General features: G+C 46.4%; 1 protein-coding gene across 3 annotated transcripts in view; it reads left to right on the top strand.

Annotated features, from left to right (window-relative positions):
• The window catches only part of SERAC1 (serine active site containing 1), a 35,705-nt gene extending 11,997 nt beyond the window's left edge, over positions 1-23,708 (top strand). For 2 of the 3 annotated variants that reach the window (XM_085858494.1, XM_085858495.1), the window contains exons 2-17: positions 242-322; positions 888-924; positions 1,797-1,933; positions 2,333-2,422; positions 2,685-2,816; positions 2,947-3,059; positions 7,609-7,737; positions 8,402-8,515; positions 8,664-8,826; positions 8,927-9,077; positions 12,223-12,361; positions 12,951-13,051; positions 13,269-13,366; positions 13,515-13,697; positions 20,686-20,826; positions 22,984-23,708. In XM_085858494.1, the coding sequence (XP_085714620.1) occupies positions 242-322; positions 888-924; positions 1,797-1,933; positions 2,333-2,422; positions 2,685-2,816; positions 2,947-3,059; positions 7,609-7,737; positions 8,402-8,515; positions 8,664-8,826; positions 8,927-9,077; positions 12,223-12,361; positions 12,951-13,051; positions 13,269-13,366; positions 13,515-13,697; positions 20,686-20,826; positions 22,984-23,144 (1,970 nt within the window). In that variant the 3' untranslated portion in view covers positions 23,145-23,708. Of the gene's footprint in view, positions 1-241; positions 323-887; positions 925-1,796; positions 1,934-2,332; positions 2,423-2,684; positions 2,817-2,946; positions 3,060-7,608; positions 7,738-8,401; positions 8,516-8,663; positions 8,827-8,926; positions 9,078-12,222; positions 12,508-12,950; positions 13,052-13,268; positions 13,367-13,514; positions 13,698-20,685; positions 20,827-22,983 lie in introns of those variants that run through there. The other variant, XR_015052056.1, reaches the window with a different exon arrangement.
• Positions 23,709-23,815: the final 107 nt, after the last annotated feature.

Below are 23,815 nucleotides of genomic sequence, written 5' to 3'. Positions count from 1 at the left end.
CAACCCGAAGGGACGCTTGGTCTGTCTGCCAGAATGATTTAATATTTTGAATCTGGGTTCAGGGATTTAAAGCAAACTTGGTAAAAGTATGTATGATGATGTAATGATGTGGGCAGAGCCATATCTGGCGATGTCGTGACATCAGAGAGTGGCCTTCGAGTTTATATTTAATTATTAGATTAAAAATTTTGTTTTTATCATAAGTATAATGTGTATGGTTACCTGCTTTGTCTATGTGCAGGGGCAATGTTTTGCTGTTGCAGCTTCAGGATGATTTGTACGCAAGAACAGATGCGAACTGGCAACCAGAAGAGGCCATACCGTAAGTGCTCCGATTCGATGTGGGATGCTGAGCATAGTTGGTGACAGAAAACCCTTTCAGTTATTCCTGGGGCAAAGCTGGCCATCCTTTCGCGTGATGTTCGGATCACATTTATGCATGAAAAGTGCGGGTCTTCATGTATACTTAATTGTGCAGTTGTGTATCGGGTGTGTGTGACGTCATAAAGAGGTTCAAATCCGATGGATGGGCATGCGCTGGATTTGTTTATGGATGCGATCGGATGAAACCACCGTGCGGTTCGTTTATCGCCCCGGAGACTCAGGGATCGGTTCTCTTTTTTTCTTGGTGCCGGAGAATTTCCACCCTCAACAGATCGCACACGGGCCCCCGTAACCAGGCCTTCCCACCTCCCCCTTCCTATTCCTCACTTCCCTTTTTGGTCTCTTTTTGCCTTCCCTCATACCGTTTCCTTCCTCACATCCTGGTCATCTCCTCACCCAACGACAGTCAAATGATCTGTAATAATAGATGAAGAGTTTAGTAATAGATCCCATGCCCTCTAAACGCTCATTACATTTCCGCTGTTCCTTGTTTTTTCATGCAGGGAAGTGCATTGCTGTGGCTGGGGCCTTGTTAACAGGGTAAGTTTCTTTAGGGTCAACGACTGAGGCTCTTTGAGGAGAAGGACAATGGAACAAATTGATGTGAAAGCATCTTTGATTTGAACTTCTGATATCTGTCTCGAGAGCAAGTGTTGGGGCTGTACAAACCAAGGGGAATTTCACATTTTAGTAAATTTAAATTTATGATGAATACCTGTTTTTCTAACAACACTGCATTTACCACATTGGTTAATTGTTTTTTCAAAAAACTCGCTTACGCAATTTTTTGTGACGTCCACATGCCATGGGTGCTTCAAACGTAGTTTATTGTCAGGAGGTTTAAGTGAGACTGCTGGTTTTGGGGATGCTTGCTTGTGGAGGAATGGTGGGATCAGCAGAGTGGTTTTGCTATGAATTAAAGTGGTAATTAAACAATGGAAGGGTTATAAAGTGGTATCTACACGAATCATCCAAAAGATTGAATGGTTAAACGATGACAAACGAACCCTGACCACTGTGCTGTGCTGCCATTTTCACCATTTTTCAATGCACACAGACGGTCTGATGCGCACCACACAGACGGTATGACGCACACGAGCCACATGGTACCCCGCATTACAAACTTTCCATGTGTACTTGTTTTTGATATGATCGTTGATTGGATGGAGAATCTAGTCCATATGAAATATGGCTCACATTAGGCACATCACTTTTACCATCAAGCCTTCTCACAGGAGAGATGGTTTGACCGATATTTGGCCAATTTTGATTCAAGAACACGTTGGGTATTGAAGAACGTTTCATCAATATAATCTGTGCTTCTTTAAGTCACCCGAACCAACAAGCCATAGTGAAGAGTGTTGTTTGATCTGTCATGGAGCTGAGGCGACCTGTTTGATTGTCGTATGCAGAGGTTGTTTATATGTGACATACGAAGCACTATCTCTGCGCTTTGCCCTCACCGTGCACACGAAGGCCGTTGATTCCGAAAAACTGAAATCTTATGTGTACATCTACCGTGAACCAGCCCTTCCACTAGCACGTTCAGGTATGCATCCCACAGTCTTCTGATTTGTATCTATCTTTTCCCATAGTCCCTTACGCGCACCTGTTCCCCCACACTCACGCACACCCGTACCCCCCCTCATGCGCACCTGTCCCCCCGCTCACGCACACCCGTACCCCCCACTCACGCACACCCGTCCCCCCGCTCACACACATCCTTCCCCCGCACTCGCGCACACCCGTCTCCCCGCTCACCTGTCCACCCACTCACGCACATGCATCGTCCCCACTCACACGCACCCGTCCCTCTACTCACGACCACCCATCCACCATGCCCACCCACAACCATCCCTCTTGACCAGCCATGCCTCAGTCATCCCACATTGGCCCCATCCTGCCTTTTGACCTGCATGCCCACTCACTAGATACACTCTGTACGCAGGCCTGACAGACCTTTTGAAGTGGAATCTGCAGCGCTTGGCACGTCGGTTGCATGAAGCTTCGGCCTGGTTACTCCAAAGGCCCATTGAAGGTGAACTTTCACCATAATTTATATCGTCAATTTTACCTTAAACTCAACTGTGACAAACTACTGGGTAATGTGCATAAGGGCTTGATCCGTGCTTATACTCAGGTCAATACTTGGAAAAGAATTAAGCTTGATGAGAATGTTATATATCAGTGAGGATGAGTATGAAGAACCGTTAGAATCAGAAGACAAAATAAACGATCAAAAGCATCTTGATTTAAGTGGTTCAGGTGAGAAGTGAGTCCCTGTGAACCTGGTCTTGCAGAAGTTCTTATGCCCAGGAGTCGTCAAGAGCTCAATTTGTCTCCCTGGGATGTTCTGAAACGATGTTTGTCTGGTGAGGCCACTCAACGCCAAAAAGCCATTCTGGAACTCTCTGCCATCCACCATTGGGACGGTAATGATATATAGACAACCAACCACAAGCCTCCAGCCCTTCACGAACATAAACTAACAAAGGATGTGTGCACAGGTTGGGTTTTGTTAACCTTTTTCACATGTCCCAATGTCATCACCACCTGTAACAGCGGCGCATTACCGCTCGGTTGCACAGGCTTGTGACCCAGCCACCACCATTATCCTAGCACGTTCGAAGGATGTTGACCGAAGGTTCTTTCTGCCACCACCAAGGCAACAACATGTGAGTCCACATCATGGGTGATAAGGGCTGAAAAATGAATTGGGAATGTGATTGGAATGTTTTTGTGTGTAAAGGGTGAACAAGGATGGGTTCAATGTGATCTAGTTATGAGATATTTGTAATAATTTATCTAAATTGGGAACTCTAGGTACAGTATGGATGAGGACATGTTGAAAAATAATGCTTCCTCTTGCTTTTATCCAAAACAGGTTAAGATATTCGAGTGAAACAAAGCACAGTCCACACATGAGTTCTTCTTGCCACTGCGTGTGAAGTTTCGTGATTCTGACTCGATGTCTCAGTGCTACTACATTAGTCAAGATGGAAGAGGGCAGTATGACATTGTTAGTGCTGTGAAGTGTGAAGTGCTGGAGATGAGATTTGGGATGACTGACTGGAGATGGGATTTGGGATGACTGACTGGAGATGAGATTTGGGATGACTGACTGGAGATGAGATTTGGGATGACTGACTACACACACACACACACACACACACACACACACACACACACACACACACACACACACACACACACACACACACACACACACACACACACACACACACACACACACACACACACACACACACACACACACACACACACACACACACACAAGCATTTAAAGGCCATTTTCCCTGCAAAAGCAGGGGTTAGCCTTGCGGGCCCCATGACGATCTTCTCCACTTTTCCCTATTTTCTGCATCTCCCCTTCTTAATCCCCTTGCCCACATTTCCTCTTCCACCACCTTCAGCCAAGTTTTTGTCGGTCTTCCCCGTCCTCTACTTCTGACTACACTCATTTCCAACACTCTCTCACCCAGTCACTTTCATCCTTCCTCAACACATGACCCAACCATCTCAACCTGTTTCTCTTCACAACATCCATCACAGACTCAAGACCCATCATCTTCCACAGGTCATCATTCGTTTTCCTCTCTCTCAACGATACTCCACACATCCACCAAACCATTTGCATTTCCACCCTTTCCAGCCTTTGTTGCTGCTCCATGTTCAGTACCCATGTCTCACTCCCATAAATCATCGTACTCCTCACACATGTAGCATACACCTTTCCCTTCAGCTTCAACCACACTCCCCTCGTCAGCACGCCACTCAGTTCCCGAAACTTCTTGCATGCACATCTCACTCTAGCAACCGTCGAAGAGTCTGATCCACCTTCTCCATTCAGCATGTCTCCGAGATAGCAAAATGTTTTCACCCCTTCCAGCTTCACACCATCTCCAAGATCCAACTCAACAATTCCTTCATCTGCAGCTCCCTCTATGCACACCTTACACTTGAATGTCGCTGCCACACTGGTTAATGACCCCCTCACACCACTACATTTTCGATGAACCCATTCAGCACACATTGTACACTGAATGGAGTTCACTCCGACACCCTTCCTGCACACAGCACACGGCCACTTCCCAGTCCTTTCCACCTCACCACATGCTTTACCACTTGCCATCACCTTCGTCTTTCCGATATTCACCTTCAAACCTTTTGCCTCCATACATTCCTTCCACTTGTTCATCTTCTCCTTCAGTCCATCCATACTCTCTGCAATCAACACCAGATCATCTGCATTCGGCAGCTCCCACGGTAAACCCTCCTTTACCCTCCGAGCCAGCACCTCCATCACAACTACAAATAGAAGTGGACTTGGTACCGACCCCTGGTGCACTCCTACCCTCACCTCAAACTCACCACTGTTCCCGTCCTTCGTCCTTACAGCTGTGCGTGCTCTCTCATACATTGCCATCACTACTCTGATCAACCATTCCTCCACTCCTAACTTCCTCAATGCCCATGTCATAACTTCACGCGGAACCCGATCAAATGCTTTCTCCAGATCAACAAACCCCAAAAAACAACTTCTTCCTCTTCTCCATGTACTTCTCCTGCAACTGCCTTACAATAAAAATCGCATCTGTCGTTCCTCTTCCTGGCATAAATCCAAACTGCATTTCGTCAATCTTTACCTTCTTCCTTATCCTCTTCTCCAACACCCTTTCCAATACTTTCATTCCATGCTCCAATAACTTTATTGCTCTATAGGAGCCACAGTCCAGAGGGTCACCTTTCCCCTTGTACAGAGGGACGAGGGTACTCAGTTCCCAATCCACTGGAATGCGGCCTTCTTTCACCACCAGATTACAGATCTCTGTCATTCTCTTCACACCCCAACTTCCCGCTGCCTTCAACATATCTCCCACAACTCCCGTCGGCCCTCCTGCTTTTCTAATCTTCATTGCTCTTATAGCTTCCTCGACTTCCTTCTCAGTTATCTTTTCTGCTGGTCCTAAAACTGGGTTACTCTCGATGTTTCTATTCCATTCATTTTCTACATTCAACAGCCTTTCCATATATCTCTTCCATCTTCCTTTAATTCCATCTGAGTCCACAACGGTTTGTCCCACTTCATCCTTCAAGCAACTCACCCCCGTCACATCAAACCTCTCTCTCGCTATCTGCTTTGCAATCCTGAATACCGCTCTCTTACCTTCCTCCGAATCCAAGCGTTCTCTGAACATTTTCCTTTAGGCCTCCTGCACCTTTGCTACCTCTTTCTTTACAGCCTTCTTGGCTACCTTATAACTTTCATGCTCTGCCTCTTCTTCCACCGTATCCTTTGCCTTTTTTCCATTCCTTGAACTTCTTCCTCTTCTCTTCAATCGTCTTTCCAACTTCATCACCCCACCACCATGTTTCCGAGTGCCTCGGTGGTCCTTTTGTCCATCCACATACCTCACCAACGGCTCCCAATAGACTATCTTTCATTGACATCCAACCACTTTCAAGCTCAACCACATCATCCTCAACCATACTCAGCCTCTCTCTTCATGCTTCCTTCACTGTCGCCTCTTTCAACCTCCACACCTTCATCCTCAGTTGGTACTTCACCCGTAGAATTCTCGCACCTTTCACCCTTATATCGCAGACAACCAGGTGGTGCTGCGAAACAGTCTCCTCCCCTGGGATCACCTTTGTGTCCCAGAGGTTTCCCCTATCTCGCCGACGCACCATCAGGTAGTCGATGGTTGTCGTCGACCCACCTGTCGTGTATGTAATAAGCTTATTATCCACTTTCTGGAATTGAGTATTACAAATCAACAAATCAGCTCCATCAGCAAACTCCAAGGTCCTTTCACCTTCTCTATTTCTCACACCATATCCATAACCCCCATGGACTCCCTCAAAACCGTCTGGACTCCTTCCCACATGTCCATTCAAGTCTCCTCCAACCACAACAACTTCCTCATCTTTCACATTCTCCATCAACTTCTCTATCGCACAGCAGAACATGTTCTTCTCTTCATCGCTTCGACCGACCTGTGGGGCATATCCCGAGATGACGTTCACCAAGAGCTTTCCGATCACGATTCTCACCATCATCAACCTTTCACTCGCTCGAGTCACACTCACTACACTGTCTACAAACTCCTCAGAAAACATGACACCAACACCATCCATGCCTTCCGGGCACCCTTGCCACATAAACTTGTACTTCTGCCCCTGCCAACCCTTCACCATTCTCACACCACTTCCCTTCCACCGTGTCTCCTGCACACAACATATGTCCACTCTTCTTCTGACCAATGTTTCAACCACTTCTCCAGATCTCCCTGTCATTGTCCCTACATTCCATGTACCAAATCTCAGAAACTGATCTCCACGTGGGGCATCAGACGATTGGTCATCATAAATGGAAAAATTTCCTCCCTTGCTTCGATCGGGTTCCCCACCTTGAGTTTTAACGAGAGGGGGTGAGGGCCCCCACGGGGTACTTTGGGCTGTACCATGCCCATCAGTTGTACTCATCATGGTTTCCTTTTTGAGGCGATGTTTTTATGGCCGGATGCCCTTCCTGACGCCAACCCTTTTAGTTGCCTCTTACGACACGCAGGGATACGGTGTACCTATTCTGACCGGGGTACACACCGCGGACCGGGGTACACATCAGGGACTGACTGGAGATGAGATTTGGGATGACTGACTGGAGATGAGATTTGGGATGACTGACTGGAGATGAGATTTGGAATGACTGACTGGAGATGGGATTTGGGATGACTGACTGGAGATGAGATTTGGGATGACTGACTGGAGATGAGATTTGGGTGCACTATTACGATCTTCAGAGTAAGAGATGTTCAATGGAGTACCACCATAAGGAATCACTGGCTTCAACTTGGCTCAGTCAGATTTTCAACTCTTTCCCCAGACTTGAGGAATACCTTCGTGGAGAACATTTTTCTTCTGACGATGATGTCAATGCCTCTGTGGAGTGCTGTTTAAGACGGCAGGATGCACAGTCCTATCGTGACGGTATCGCACAACTATTCAAACTTTGGTATAAATCTGTGGATTATAGTGGTGATTGTATTGATAAATAAATATACACCAGAATAGAAAAAAAGATTGATGGTTGTATCTGTCTTTGTTTCATTCGAATATCTTTCCCTCTTTTGGAGAAAAAGAAGAGGAGACGTGACTTTTCAACAGAACCTCGTAGATCTCCCTCTTGCGTTTGTGCTACAGAACACTCGATTGGACGAGTCACTGCAGGGCGTGCTGTTGAACTTACCGACTGGTGACATGGACCCCTGTGTTTGTCGACTGACTTCGCTCATCTTGAGTGACAGTTCGCAGACTCGTATGAGATCAGAGGTAACTGGCCGACAAACAACTTGCCTTCATAATTCGATACACCCTGCTTGTACACTTTTCTTTCCTATTCTAATCCATCCTGCTTTCCCTGCTTCAGTACTAATTTTGTCAATCTGGTAAATGTATAAATCTCTTTGACTTACCATTAAAAATGAAGATTTTTTATTCACCAAGAAAGAATAACTTTAAGCCTTGCTGGAATGCAGTGAAAAACACACTCAAATACACTCACCTTAAGTTATGGAACTTAAACTTTTGAAGATATGGAAGTTACAGTTTTGGCACACAAGGGATTACAAAGTCATTGAGCATGAAATAATGACTTGAATAACATTGTTCTAAAAATAAAGTAATTCAAACTCGATTGCATCGTTGCTACGTGTGTAACTGAACTCGCACGACGCTGTTGTGACCGTGCTTATATGTTATAGTGTGAACTGTGACCCGCTTATGCACCACCAACTTCCCAGTTTAAATATTTTCCCACATCTGCTCCGTTCTGTCCTCTCCAAACAAGGTGGAGCAGATGGAGCAGAAGGGGAACTTGAAGGTAACATCAACACATAGGTCACAAATGGCGATTACATGTGCTTTACGATGCTGACATGAACTTGAAGAATGTTGCTGTGAGTGATCATTGTAATGTAATCGATTTATTTGACAGGCTGCGCACTGGACATTTGTCGGTGAAATGTTGCCCGGCCAGCGGCCCTCCACGCCCATCTCTGAGGACCAAGTGGAGTCAATGTGTGTGAAGGTCATTCTGCAGCATTCTAAGGTGCACTCAAACCTGGAGGTGTACACGGTTATGGTAACGGCTTTGAGTTAGCGTTGTAATTTTGGCTTGGTGGGTAAGCTCGTACTTTGTGGTGATCGGTAAGTGTGCTGATGTAATGGCGGTAGTGATTCTTTTGTTGGATGTGCAGTTGCCGAGCCACTGTGAACAGCTCGTACGCCTTGGAGTGCTGGATTTGCTGCTGCGGCTGATTGAGCGTGACGATGTTAGGCCGCAACTTCAGCATCACGCTATGCGCATTGTCGGGAATTTGGCAATGCAGCCACACCTGCACTCCACCATTGTGCAATCTGGTACTGATCTACAGAGGCGGTGCGGGTGCTTGAGGGGCTAAACGATTTGTGTAGATCTACGGCTGAAGTTGGACACGTCGATTTACGTGTGGATCTCCAGGCTGGGTGAGGGTGTTGGTCGAGAGGCTCCAGTCTGGACGGGTCATCGACGAGGCTCTCGCTGCTCGTGCTCTTGCTAACATGGACCGTGAGACCGTACGGGGGCAGTACCCAGATGGGGTGTACCTGCTGCACCCTCAGCAGATTACCATGTATGTTGCCGTGAAAGTCTAGCTTCTATAGGCTGTATTGACCTGTTTACCTGTGTGGACACTCGCTCTCCTGTGCAAGCTTATTTTTTCATTTGTCTATCATACAATCACTGAATTTTGGGAACACAACTGTGGCCATAAAGGTTCCATAAGCTGTATGTATATATAATATACACTATATGTGGCAAGCAACCTGCCAAACAATTAAATAACAATGTTTTCTTGTTATTAAAAAAAACCAATACTTTTATTAGTGTGAATAATGTGAAATTATTGAAATCTGGCCAAAATGCTGAGTGAAAATTTGGCCTCTACAAGACAACACGAAAGATAGCGTTGAAACGTCCAAATGTTGGATGTTTTCCGTTGTGGTCTCTTCCGGTTCGGGGATTGTTGCACGTGTTGGTCGAATCTGCCGCTGCCATTTCCACCTCATTAAAGCTAAATTTTCCAAAGCGGATTCATAGTGTTTGTCTGTTACGTCTTCATCCAGGTGTTGCTGTTGTATCCTGTCCAATATTTCAGGTTAGGTCGTACCTTGTTTGTGCTGTATCGGTTTAATTAATTTTCGGGTTGTGCAAGGCCAAATTTCGCTGCTCCTCGGATAGAAAGTGTGAAAATTCTGTCTCTGTCTTCCTGATCATTTTGCTTTTTTCTTACCAAATATTTTACTTCTGCCTCCTCAACATTATCCCATTTCCCCTCCTCGTTTCAACAAATAAAAAACCCAAAAACTTTTTTTTTTTCACTCCCCAACAATCTCATTTGACTTGAACTTCTTTCTGCCGACACTTCCTGTTACACATTCTTCCCCCCCTCCTTTCTTAATATCTCCAAACAATCTTCATTGAATATAAACGCTTTATCCTTCTTCCTTTAAAAACATTTGAAATCATTCACTACCCTTTTATCTCTATCAGGAACGTGCCTTATGTTCTTCTTCTTCACCATTATCTATTTCTCTTCTTCACTTATGTTATTTTCCATAACTGTCTATCACCTAAGTTCTTTGTCCACCAACCATCCTCCCACACGTACACAGCACCATGTCTCTCCGTGCCTTCAACAAAATATGTTCTTTCTCATCCCATGATCTTTATCTCCGTTTGTCAAACTTGGGAATTTGGAATCAGCATTCCTCTACTTCATATCTCCTCGTTCCGCTTTCACCCCCAACCCAACCCTTCAAAGCTTCATGTCTCCCATTTCTGTATCCCTCCAAACACCACTCTCTCAATGCCTCCCCCACACCCCAAACACTCAAACCTCCCTCCCCATCTTGCCCCCTCAAAATCTTCCACTCACCCTGCCCCCGCAAATCTCCCCCCTCAAAATCTTCCACTCACCCTGCCCCCGCAAATCTCCCCCCCTCTGTCCTGCACCATCACAATGCCTTGCCACCCCCCATCCATCACTGAATGAGCCTCAAATATCTGAGGCTGCCACTCCAACCTGACAGATCTCTCAATCCATGCTGTTGCTGACAGCCTGGATATCATCTGTTTAACAGAATCCTTCCTCCCACAGGACAACCCTGACTTCTTAGTGCCTCCTTCGATTTGATCGGCGTGAACCCCACCCTGGTGGCAGAGTTGCACTTTATATCAGTAACTCAATTTCTCACTGCCCTTGTACTAATCTTACTTCTCCCAACCCCGAGGAGTACTTTTGTCTGCAACTTCCCCTCCACTCCACCCTCTTGTGTGGCTGTGTGTTGTACCGTCCTCCAAACAGCGACGACTCCATTTATCTATCTGTCTCTCTCTCTCTCTGTCTCTTTCTCTTTGTCTGTCTCTCTCTCGCTCTCTCTGTCTCTCTCTTTCTCAGACAACATGGACAATCTTTTAACTACTCATCCCAACTCTCTCTTCCTCATATGTGGTGATTTCAAATCTCTCCGTACAAATTGGCTGGGTGTTAGTACCTCTCTCACCAGCTCTGGCACATTAGCAAAAGACTTCCATGACTCCATGGGACTGACTCAATCTGTGAACCTTCCCATCCAGATTTCTCCCAATGGGAAATCCTCCCTTTTGGCCTTCGTGATGATGAACTTTTCCACAAATGTCTCCTGTTCTTCTTCTGCTCCAATTGGTTCATCTTTTCATATGTTTGTGAAAGTCAACATTTCTCTGGCTATTCTCAGAAATCTGCCTCAATGCTGATGAGTCTGGCATTTCCATGATTGCCAGCATTGAGAGAAGAAAAAGAGGTTGTATGAAAAGGATCCGTGGTGCAAGGGAGCGAATGGACCGAGGGGGACATCGTCTGGGAGTGGGGTTTCTCACTGTCCTTGTACTAATCTGTATCCCTCCTCACCCCACCCTCTCAATGCTTCCTCTACATCCTCCCCGGAATGGGAAATTTTGTAATTTTAACCTTAAATTTGTACATTCTAAGACACTCATGCAAAATTAACCAGAATAATCATGTTTTTCCTGATTAATTTACACCCAAAGCCTGACAGAAACCTTGTCACAACATGAAAATCTATCAAAAACTTTGATGAGATATTATTTTGTGAAAGTGGTAATGTTCGTTGTTGGGCAAAACACTCGGGAGGATGCTCAAGTATACAAAAAAGCAGTAGAGTTGGCAACTATCCATTTCACTTAGGCAGATTGGCAGTGACTGCAAGCAGTCCATCTGTCTTCAGGATTAGTCTCCGATATCTATTGCCCCTGATGTTAACTCAGCCTGGGAATTCTAGCACAGAAACCTGCTCTTTCTCATGCACAGATTCATCCCATCTCATCTTCAATTATCCTACCCTTCTTCCCAGCCATAGTACACTGAATCCTCTGGTGAGGAAGTTGCTCTTCCATCAAGATTCGACCAACACGTGGAAAAAAAACCCCAAACCAGAAGTTTTTGAAGCTTCCTGTTTAGTGTAGTGGTCACAGATTGATCTGGTGATTTATGCTCATTTGTAAGCAAGAAGGGGTTCTTGAGGAGGTTCCTTTGAAAAACGTTAAAGTGATTCATGCGTCTCTCATTTTTCACGATTGATGCAAAATCCAATGATCAATTCAGAATTAACAATGTGGAAATGCTTATTTTGAAGAATGAGTACCTGGATGTGGACTCGTAAGACTGTGTTGATGGGATTTGGTTTGGTTTTCTAAGCTCTTCAACTGTCTCGCAGGTTAAACACCACAGGAGACATCTTGTTTGTGCATGGACTTCTGGGAGCTGCCTTCAAAACATGGCGCTTGCGAGACCCGGAGGCCAGTGTCCATCTCTCCGGCGGCAAATATCGGGACGTTTCCCAATGTTGGCCCAAGGTTAACTGCCTGCCAAGAACATTTGCCATGACCAAGATCAGCTTACAGAGTAGGATATCGATTATGGGTTGGGGTATCGTTGACGAGGATGGATATCGTTCACCCGGGAAGCGCGGTGCTGTTCGCTTGCGCAATGCGATACCTGGGTAAGAGCATGTAACATTTGAGTTTATGACAGATAGGAAACATGCCTACGTCATTGTTGTTTCACCTGCACAGTGTCAAAAATCTGACTTCTCTGCTTCGAGCCAACTTTGATCCACTTGCAGCCTCTCTCGCCATTTTATTTTTGCTCGCTCACCCTTTTCTTTTTCTTACTTGGTTTTTCTCATCGTGACAATAACAGTCTTTGAAGGCATTCCAATGGCTGCTTTGCCGAGAAGTTGGACTACCTCTGATGCAGCTTAGGATACTCACACAGTCAAGTATTGTTGGCCCATTAAGCGAGGTTGTAAACCTGTTCTCTGTCTCGACTGTGCAGCCCTCAAGCAATTTAACGTACAGTGTAAACTTGACAAGTCTTTTAAGGTTGGGTCAGGACGGGATCCCAGTTTCTGTGGAATGACGATGTCTCATCGGTTGTGGACAGAGCTGGCTTGGAGAAGACTGTCCTGAAAACCGAGTGCTTTCCGTTGAATATGACACTCGGCTTAGTGACTGGTTCCCTGAATGTCCTTCTGATAGCTACAAGTGAGTTTTACATTATCAGCTGTCACTGTGAGGTGGAAAGAGGTTTGCACCTGATTTATACACCTCAAACATTCACTGAATCTGCATGTCCTATGCAATTAGGAATTTTGGTCTCAGGTTGGGGTTGGAGAAGTTATCATACATGACAAATGACACTGCAGAAGTGATAGGATGTCCTGTTCTCCAGTGGTAGTGTCTCTTTTAATGTGTGCCACAGACGGTCCTTGGCATATAGGAGTCGGGAAATGCTGGCGAAACTGCAGGCAGCTGGTGTCGGTGAAAAGCCCATCGTCTGGGTCACACACAGTCTTGGTGGTAAGTTGAATCAAATGGTTCTTTTGGAAGGTAATATCTAAAGTTGTCTCATTTTAATTGTGTTGTGATAAGCATCATTTGTCCAGCTCATTAACTATCACTCGAGCACCCAGTTAACAGCAAGCCTCCTTATCTCTTTTCCTCGAAGGCCTGATGGTGAAGCAAATGCTCGTCGACGCAGCTTCAAATCCGGCGACTGGCGGTGTGCTCTCAAACACGCGTGCCGTGGTTTTCTTCGGTGTTCCGCACTGCGGGTCTCGCCTTGCCGAGCTCTCTCTGGCTGTGCGCTTCGTGCTCTTTCCCTCAGCCGAGATCGCTGAGCTCCGTCGCGGTGAGTCCAGCGCTTAGAGATGTGGTGTAGTTCTTGTGGTAAGACACACCTGCCGAAAGCCTGTGCTGTGGCTGTGATGTTCCTTCATTCGCTTCCAATGAACTCCTCCAATGGGACTCAAAGTTCTTCGCCGAGATCGCTCATGGTAAACTGACTTTTGTTGTCCCCTTTCATCAAACGGTGTTGTCTGCTCCACACCCCTGGGGTATTCAGATGTAATAGTCCAAACCTTCCTGGAGTCATCTCACCATCATCCTGTAGCACATCTTATCCCAACCCCTTCCTTCTACCCCCTCCCACCAACTTGCTGCAGTTGTATTTGCAGTGGGGGGCAGCTGTGGCTCCTTACATCGATTGTGTGTGTTAGTTTATAACTACAATTTTATTTAAATCTGTTGTAAACAAGTGAACTGAAGACGTGGATTGGTTGTGTTGAACAGGGTGACATCTTTTTTTCATTGTTTTCCACTCGGATGTTTTTGTTTGTCATTGTGCACACAGCGTGTAAAATATCTTAACTTTGGTGTTTTGCTGAAGTTGCAAATGGAGTGTTTTTCTTTATTAATTAATGTCTCATCTAATTACTCATGGAGTTTCGACCGCCGATTTCCCTTCAACAAAAGTTTCATTATATTTTGTGTAGAAGCCGGATCACCTCTGGAATCTGAGACGCACCGCGTCTCGGGAGACTCGAACGAACCAAAATGGAAGTAATTGCAGTCTCCGTGGTATTTTAAGAAATATCCTGCATTGTACCGTACCTGGATCCTCGCGGGATCCTTTATATATCATGTGATATTGTGCTGTACCTAGATCATCATTGCGGGATTGTGTTGTGATATCATTGTGCTGTGAGTGACTGGATACCGAAAAGAAAATTGCATTTGTAGTGGCTGTTGGAGATTTTTTTGCCAGGACGACTGGGATACACCCCTCTATCTAGGTTTAGGAGGTGTTGCTAATGCAGGGAATTTGATGGAGACAGAAATGCTTTAGAGATAGAGAGAGATAAACAGATGTTTGGTACTACAGAACTTTAATATAGATACAAACAAACACGATATAATAGTGACCGAAGCTTTTCGTGCTGCACTCTTCAGGGTAAAAATCGCAGCAAGTGAAGAAGGAAGTGAAGGCGTGTGCTTTATACGCAGGTCTCAATAAGGTAGACGCTGATTGGTTCAGCCGTAATGATGTCACGGTTATTCCGAACGCCCATTGGTCGGCTCATCATCTTCACCTTGGGCTCCCATTGGCTGGAGCAGAGTTCGTTGATGATTGACGCTTGCAACCACATTCTTGAGAGAGGGGGAGGGGCCTCCCCTCAGGTCCATTCACCATTTGTTACCGTACTTCCCTTGATCTTTCCATGCTGAAAGACACATCGTACAAATTCCTTTTGACGACATAATATTGGATCGGTGGTAAGGATGAAGGTTGCTTCAATCATAAATGAAACGAGCTCAGACCTCTGCTCAATATCCTGAACATCTCTGCATTGTACTGGTCTGCACAGATAGGGTTGGCAACCAGGTGCTGTGCAATGGCAGATGAAGCAGGCACAGTGGCCGGTGGTTGCTGGATACTTCTACATGTTCGCACTGGTTGTGTTAACCCTCACAATCTTTCTTCGAATCGCCAAGGGGATGTGTTGTTTGATCCGATCAGCGAATCTTAGTGTTGTGCGGCCCACGTACCGAGCTTCACATCGGCACTTAAACTCGTAAATAACATTGCTGGTTTGTGAGGTGGGGAGCACATCCTTGTTGACTGACGTCAGCAAACGGCGAGAGGTAAAGATTACTCGGGTTCAGGTCAGGTATGGGAGCATGTGCCAGAACAGCGCGTCGCTGCGTCCACTTTCCACCGGTACTCCAGGGGCCTCCGTCTGGCCATCCCCCAGGCAGATGCCAGGCCCATCCCCATCTCCTTGAGATGATGGTCAACCTGCTGCAACCACGAGGCATGTGGTCGCCCCACTGACCTCCTCCACTCATGAGACTCCCTCGCTGAGAGAATCTGGTGAGCAGGATCAGCGTCAGGAAAACGAGCCACATGTCCATACAGCCGCAACTGACGCTCACGGACTATGCAGGTAACAAATCTCATCCAAGTCTCTCTCAGCAACCGCTCGTTGGACACAAAATCCAACCAGCGATAGCCAAGGATTCTCCGAAGAGACCTGGTACCAAAGGAATTAAGTCTCCGTCTCAGATCCTTGGTCAGAGTCCAAGTCTCGCATCCATAGAGCAAGACTGGAAGTACCAAGGACCTGAAGACTCGGACTTTCGTCCTCCCGCACAGGTACCGGCAGCGCCACACCCCATGATCCAGTGAATCCATGACTCCCCAGGCCCGACCCAGACGTCTATTGACCTCTGAATCACAGCCAGCAGAGACATGAATATCACTGCCAAGGTAAGTGAATCTCTCTGTAACCTCAACATCCTCACCACAAACAGACACAGACAGGACAGCAGCATCCAAGATGTCACCGAAAGCCTGGATCTTAGTTTTGACCCAAGAAACCCGTAATCCCAGCGGCTCCGACTCCTCTTTCAGCACGTCGAGGGCCCCCAAAAGGATGTCTAAAGTCTCCGCAAAGATGACTGCATCATCTGCAAAATCAAGGTCCGAGATCTTGACATTCCTAAACGATGCACCGCAGCTTGATCTCTCTGCCATCCTCCCTAAAATCCAGTCCATACAAGTGCTGAAAAGTGTGGAGGCCAGTACACACCCCTGACGAACTCCAGTAACAACTGGAAATAAGTCAGAGATGGTACCACCACACTTCACAGCACTCTCAGTACCAGAGTAGAGTTCAGACATCAGATCGATCAGTTTTGGTGGCACCCCACGAAGACCAAGAATCCTCCAGAGGACATCCCGATTCACTGAATCGAACGCTTTACAGAGATCAACATAGGCTGCAAGCAGCCCCTGCCGAAACTCTCATCTGCATTCGGTGAGGACACGAAGGGCAAGGATACGGTCAATCGTTGACCTCTTTCGTGTAAAGCCTGACTGCTCTGGATGCTGGTGCTCAAGCAGATGGTGGCGAACCCTATCAAGAATTATCCGAGCAAAGACCTTGCCGGGCACTGAGAGCAGCGTCACCCCTCGGTAGTTGTTGCAGTCTTGGCAATCACCCTTCCCTTTCCAGAGAGGGACAACAAGGCCCCTCTTCCAATCAGTTGGGATGATGCCTGTGTTCCAGGCAGAGCACAAAACTGCATGCAACGACACGAGTGCAGCATTTCCACCAGCCTTGAGAAGTTCGGCATGGATGCCACAGATCCCTGGAGCTTTGCCCCGTTTCAACCGGTTCACCACAGCCCGTGTTTCCACAAGCGAAGGTGGACCACAGTTGATTTGAGGGTCAGCAACAGGGATTGTCACACCCTTGACGTCCAACTCGACAGTTGGGGGATCAGCCTGGTACAACCGCTCAAAGTAACCGGCCCAGCGGGCCTTCACTTCAGACTCCTCTGTCAAGAGCCCACCACTCTCTGCTCGAACTGCAGTGCTCCGAGGGATGGGCTTGGATGAACGCAATGCGCGAATTCCCCTTTAAGCGGGACGAGAATCACCTGTCCACAGGTGATGCTCTACCCCCTCACATATTCCCCACACAAAGGCCTCCTTGTCCACCCTCAGTGCACGTACCGTTTTACGCCTCAGCTCCGCCATTCAGCCTGGCCCTGCGACTCTGGTCAATGGTATCCAGTATCCCTTGAGAGACAAAATTCTTCTTTGCCCTGCGGTGAGCTCCAAGACATCCACCGGCAACATCAAGGACGGTGGTCTTGAAGGCACTCCACAACTCTTCAGGACCCCCCAAAGCACCCAGACCCCCCCAAGTGTCCACTCAGCCTGTTCGCAAACTCCTCAGCTACTCTCTCATCCCTGAGCTTGCCAACATCCAGCCGAGGCTGGGATGGTACCATTCTCCAGGATTTAAGATGCAGCTTTAGAGTTGCTACAACAAGCCTGTGGTCAGTATTGAGGAACTGAGCACTCCGGTAGACCCTGTAGTTCTGGATCATCCTCCAACGACCGTCATGAGGACATGGTCAATCTCCTTTGCCACACCGCCAGCGTTGGAATACCAAGTCCAGCGATGAGCTTGTGGGCGCTGAAACCATGAACCAGCCACCCTAAGTCCATGACTTCTTGCAAAGTCAAGGAACTTAGTGCTATTCTGGTTCATAGTTCCTGACCCATGGGGACCAACACATGTCTCATAACCATCCCTATCAGTTCCAGTCAATGCATTGAAATCCCCCAAGACAAGAAGTGTATCTCGTCTGGGGCACTGATCAACCACAGACTCGAGCGTGGCGTAGAATGCATCCTTCACGGTGAGATCACTCGCCTCAGTCGGAGCATAAACAGAGACCAGGGAAATGACACCTAAGGAGTGACGAATCCTTAGTCTCATAATACGCTCGTTGACCGGTGTTACCTCAATTATCATTGGGGTCAGCTTATTGGACACAGCTACAGCAACTCCTTCGGTATGGTAACCATCAGAGCGACCAGACCAATAGTAGGTGTAACCACCCACCATTATCTCGCCGCAATCCGGTCTCCAAACCTCAGAGAGCTACAATCCCGATGTCCAAACGCTTGAGCTCAGATGATAACAGAGACAGGTGATCATCCTCTCTTAGGGATAGGACATTCCAGGCACCTACCCGAAAGGACCGCCTCAGGTTAACCCAAGGAGACCGCCGTCTGGTGGACGACACCTCAGCACCACTCCGACACACTCTCCCGCAATCTGACCCAGGGATGTTACCCCGTGGTTTCCCTCCTGTCATCAAAGATTGGGGGTCCCGAAGGCTTTGCCCCAATCCTGTCATCTGGTGAGCTGCCCTGCGAAGGGAAGCTGCACAGGAGGTACTCCCACGGAGTGGGTTTTCAGATTTTTTTGCGTTTTTGCGGAATGAAGGGTTTTACGGTGGCCGGAGTGCAAATCCTGCCACCAACCTCCTCATAAAAAGTAACCCAACTGCAGGAGGATGTCCGCAGACACAGTTGGGCACTAGATATGGATGGCCGTTTGCTCACAATGAGCTCCTCCACCCTTTGATTGCACAGCCAGAAACTCGGGGTTGCACAGCCAGAAACGTGTTGGACACAATATGTTTGATTTGTACTTCAAACCTTCGTGATGATTGCCCTTTCCAGGGCATCCTGATATAGACTGGACATTTGTCCGGACCAATATTCCGATCTCTTGTCATGTTTAGAACCTTGTGTATGCATCTCTTAACTATATGCTCAGGATAACCATTTTCACCGAGTATATTCATGATTGTCAATTTCAGCAGGAAGATTACAAGATGAACAAATCCTGTGTGCTCTGTTAACCAGGATATTGATCAAGGCAATTTTGTATCTCGTAGAACTGCACGAGTTCCACCGAGTATACTGCCCTGTGAAAGTCGGCTTCTGGAAGACGGATGTTGTGAGACCAAGGTTGGATCTCTCAACCAACAGGTCCAAAAACGGTAACGTGTTTGACGATTCCAGCTCCGTGGTAAACTTCAGCGCTGGATGGAGAGTGTCGAGCCATGCCTGGAAATTGTCACATGCCGTCCGAGACTCAAACAAAAGCAAAAATGTCATCAACATACCGATAGTATACGATGGGGGAAATCGACCCCTTGCCGACCAGTCAGTTTCTGCATTTCATGATGGCCCAGCTCTTGCAAATATCTTTGTAAGCTTCATGGAGAACCCATGGCCACACCGTCCGTTTGAACATAAATCATGTGGTTAAAACTGAATTCCACCTCCCTTGTTGCTGTGTTCATTGATTCCACGAAGACGTGTTCCGAGATCATCGGTTGTTCCAGATCGGTGCAATACAGCAAACGTGCGCATATCTTAATCGTCTCAGTCAATGGGACATTTGTGAACAAGCTTTTAATATCAAAGGATGCCATGATGTTGTCTTCACTTGTTGGTCTTTTAGCTCTAATTGATTCTGCAAATGTGAATGAATCCTTAACCACGAAATGAGAAAGTGAATCCAATACTGGTAGCAGTACCTCTCCCAATCACTTGGCAAGTTCATGTTGTGCTGATCGCACCATGGACAGTATTGGTCTTCGAGGGATATTCTCCTTGTGAATCTTCGGCAGGCCGTACATTCTTGGACGTTGGGCTCCAACAGGTTTAATTCTGTCGTCCACCTCCTTTGATAGTTCTCCGCGTTTGAGAAGCTGCAACAGTCGTTTGACAATCTGACCTTCCATCTGAGGCGTGCGATCATGTTCCGTTACACCACCCAGATGTTTAAATTTGGTTTCGTCTTTCTGGATGTCCATACTGTCCATGGTGCGATCAGCACATGAACTTCACATTTAGAGCGAGACGTGGCTCTAAGAGAGCTCCGTGTTCTTGTTGTTCTTCTTCTTCTTGTGAAGACAAAACCTTTAGGACTCGGCTCTTTTTTATTAAGGATCCGGATCTCCTTAAACACTAAACACTTGTACACATCCTCACATTGAGGGTGCCTTTTGAGAGCGTCTATCATGAACTTTTAAATATATTCGGACATTTGCTTTAAAGTTTCGAAACGTTCACGTTACTATTTAAAGATTATTCCATTTAATGTATTGTAAATTCGTAAATACACTATTTTCTCGTCATGAACGACGATCGTCCATGACGGGTCTCACTATTGGCTCAATCAAGGCACGTGACGAAATATCTGAAGTTTTTTTTTCTTCTTCCTCTTCTTGTTCTTCTGGTGAAGACAAAACCTTTAGGACGCAGCTCTTGGACACATTTGTCCTTGTTACTCTGAAGAGTGCAGCACGAAAAGCTTCGATCACTATTATGTCGTCTTTGTTTGTATCCATATTAAGATATGGAGATATAGAGATATAGAGATGGTTTCAAAAAGGGTTGCATTTTCAACTAAAGGCAACAATGTCCTCCATCCCTTTTACCTTCTCTTGCAACCATCCAGACTCCGCAATGCTGCGGGATCTCCATAAGCAGTTTACGGAGTTGGTGCGGCTTCGTGGAATAAGGGTGCTGAGTTTTGGCGAGACGCAGCCCACCACACTCGGGATGCTACGATCTTTGATAGTTTCTACTGAATCTGCAGGTCCCACCTTGCCTTTACCAGAACATCACATTTGCACACACTTACCCCACAACCAACCTGCTGGTTTGTGGGGGTGCATGAGCTTAATTACCCCATGCACATGAAGCAAACAGTAGGCTTAAGCAATTGGTTCACTCTGTCTACCTGTCTGTGTATGTCTACAAACGTCGGTTTATGATCGAGGAACAACTTGATTTCAATTGAATGTTGTATTTTTAACACAAATCGCTGTTTAAGGACTACATAAAGGACACAAACAACAGGCACGAAGAACGAATGCAACTCGTTAAATTAGGTGGTGTGTAAGACACTGCATCAACGGCGGTACATTTCCAGAATTTTTTTTCCAAACTTTTCAACTCTATGTTATTTCACTTTAATTATATTCTTCTGGTTGTTAAGAGAGGATTCTAGTCTTGAAATTATTTGCATATGCTTGTGATCTGCACAACATGTACTCACAACTCATGAGTGCACGTGCAAGTATAAAAAATAAAATCAAAAAAGATCGTTGCAGCAAGCCATGGTGGAGTAATGATTTGCAACAGAATGTTTTGGTCAGGATCATTGTGGTTTGGAAGATCCATTGCTCATGTAAGAATGAAATTTCAGGTTAAACATTGAGATTGTTATGCTGTTGGATTTCCACCCATCTGTTAATTTCTGTGGACTATTTGATCAGCACACATACTAGCTCAGTTTGTTCAATTTGCTGATGCAAGGACATTGCCAATATTTAATGATTAAGCAAGTGGAATTGATTTTCCTGATTGCTGTTTGTTTTACACAACAATCACCAATTAGAGATGTAGAGTATTGGCCATGCTGTTTGTAAGTAATGCAAGTTTAACATTTCACTGCCAACCTGCTGCAACTTTACGTTTTGCGTAAACTAATGATTTCCTGGTCCGACAAGTGCTAAGGTCGTACAACAATTTTAATAAATATTTTTCACATGAAGTTGCACCAAAGTTGGTAGAACGAGGGAACGCTCGGCGAGCGAGGGAACGATCGGAGCAGCCCGCGCTCGGCGAGCGAGGGAACGATCGGAGCAGCCCGCGCTCGAACGATCGGAGCCGCCCGCGCTCGGCGAGAGAGGGAACGATCGGAGCCGCCCACGCTCGAACGATCAGAGCTGCCCGCGCTCGGCGAGCGAACGAACGATCGGAGCCGCCCGCGCTCGGCGAGCGAGGGAACGATCGGAGCCGCCCGCGCTCGGCGAGCGAGGGAACGATCAGAGCCGCCCACGCTCAAACGATCAGAGCCGCCCGCGCTCGGCGAGCGAACGAACGATCGGAGCCGCCCGCGCTCGGCGAGCGAACGAACGATCGTGCACGCAAAGCGAAAAATGGGGTCAAGCAATTGGTTCGTTTGTCTGATTCTCTGTCCATCTACAAACATCATTTTATGATCAAGGAGTAAATTGATTTCAATTGAATGATATATTTTGAACACAAATCAGAAAACAAACCTGCCCTTTTACTCTACTTTGGCTCTGAATTTGTCCTGACCACACCTGCGCAGACACAGGGTGAGAATTTTTAAGTGTTACAGCTGCTTTTAATAATTCCTAAGTCTATCCATCCGTCTTTCAAAGATTTTCAGCAGTGCAGGCATTGAATTGACACAAAGGGGAGCTCAAGCTGCCTTGGATTATGAGAAGGAAATGCCAAACTGAACCGCTTCCTTCAGAAATGGGTGAGATTTATAAAAAAATAAAAATAAAATCTGCTTGCCAGTCAAATAAAATTGAAAATCATTCCAAATGGGAAACTTACCGTTTTAAAGGATGTCATAAAGGACACAAACGGGCATGAATAACGAATGTAACATGTTCGATTGGGTGGTGTAAAAGACGCTGCATCAGTGGTGGTAAAATACCAGAATGAATTAATGTAATTATATACTTGAACACGAGAGAGAACACAAATCACCTTCGCACGTTCAAAACGCTTCCGTTTAGTCGTACTTGGACAAACTATTACGGCCTTTTGTCATTACAACCAATCAAATTTGCCGTTACCAAAGACCTCACCCATGTTCTCATGATATTTTTCCTGCAGTTCCTGTGAATGTGATAACTTATTCATCGATTTATAGAAAAACCATTGTGCACTCGAGCCCCGACTAAAACTGTGCGTCATGCGGAATTTGCAGACCCAGGTGTCGGTGAATTTGAGACGGTACCGGTGGACCATCTGAATGTCTGCAAGCCTGAGGGACGCCATTCTCCCATTTACCAACGCACTTTGGAGCTCATCAGCACCAGCCTTGCTCCGCAGCAAACAGCACCATCTGAAGGGCCAGACCAATTGTAGCAGATTTACAGGATCACGAAGCAGTCCTTTTACATCTCTCACCTCCTTTCCTCGGGGGGGGGGGGAGGGGGGGGAGTCACTCGACTCTTAATGGACTGATGTCGACTTGAATGTTTTACCTCGACATGGAGCTCAGAACATGAGTTTCGCATTGAAATGGTCTGAATATTCAGATTTTCAACAACATTTGTTGAAGTCAAGATGCTACGAGCAGTCTGGTTTTCACCATCCTGCTTCATCGGGTTATGTTGCTTCAGACAAAAAAAACCCCCAAAATTTCCTGGTGCTTCACAATCACGGCGATGCATCAGATTACACAGCCATTAGAGAGCAGAGAAGAGTTTATCAATTTCCTGCTACCTTTCCAAATAATCAGGCTAAATTGCATGCCGGTGCACGGTGGGGGCCTTCGGCCTGGCGGGTGGATCTGGTATACGGAGCCCGACCAAGGCATCATCAGGAAGCAATGCATGATGGTTGATGGACAGCACACCCTAACCCATTGTGTATACTCTTCTCAGCAGCTCTGCTGCTACGTCTCATCATTAAATAATGTGAATGGTGGAGTCTGGCAGTGATGACATTTGCTTCATTATCACTCTATCCTACATGCAAGGGTAATTGTTCATGTGCAGGAAATTGGAAAAGCATTTAGATTTTTTTTTGGGGGG

Source organism: Eptatretus burgeri, chromosome 15 (assembly GCF_056783735.1).
Source record: "Eptatretus burgeri isolate ZD-2024b chromosome 15, Ebu_testis_v1, whole genome shotgun sequence".
In the NCBI taxonomy this organism is placed as follows: domain Eukaryota; kingdom Metazoa; phylum Chordata; class Myxini; order Myxiniformes; family Myxinidae; genus Eptatretus; species Eptatretus burgeri.
The sequence above is the reverse complement of the archived record's forward strand: the minus strand, read 5'-3'. Positions and strand labels throughout refer to the sequence as shown.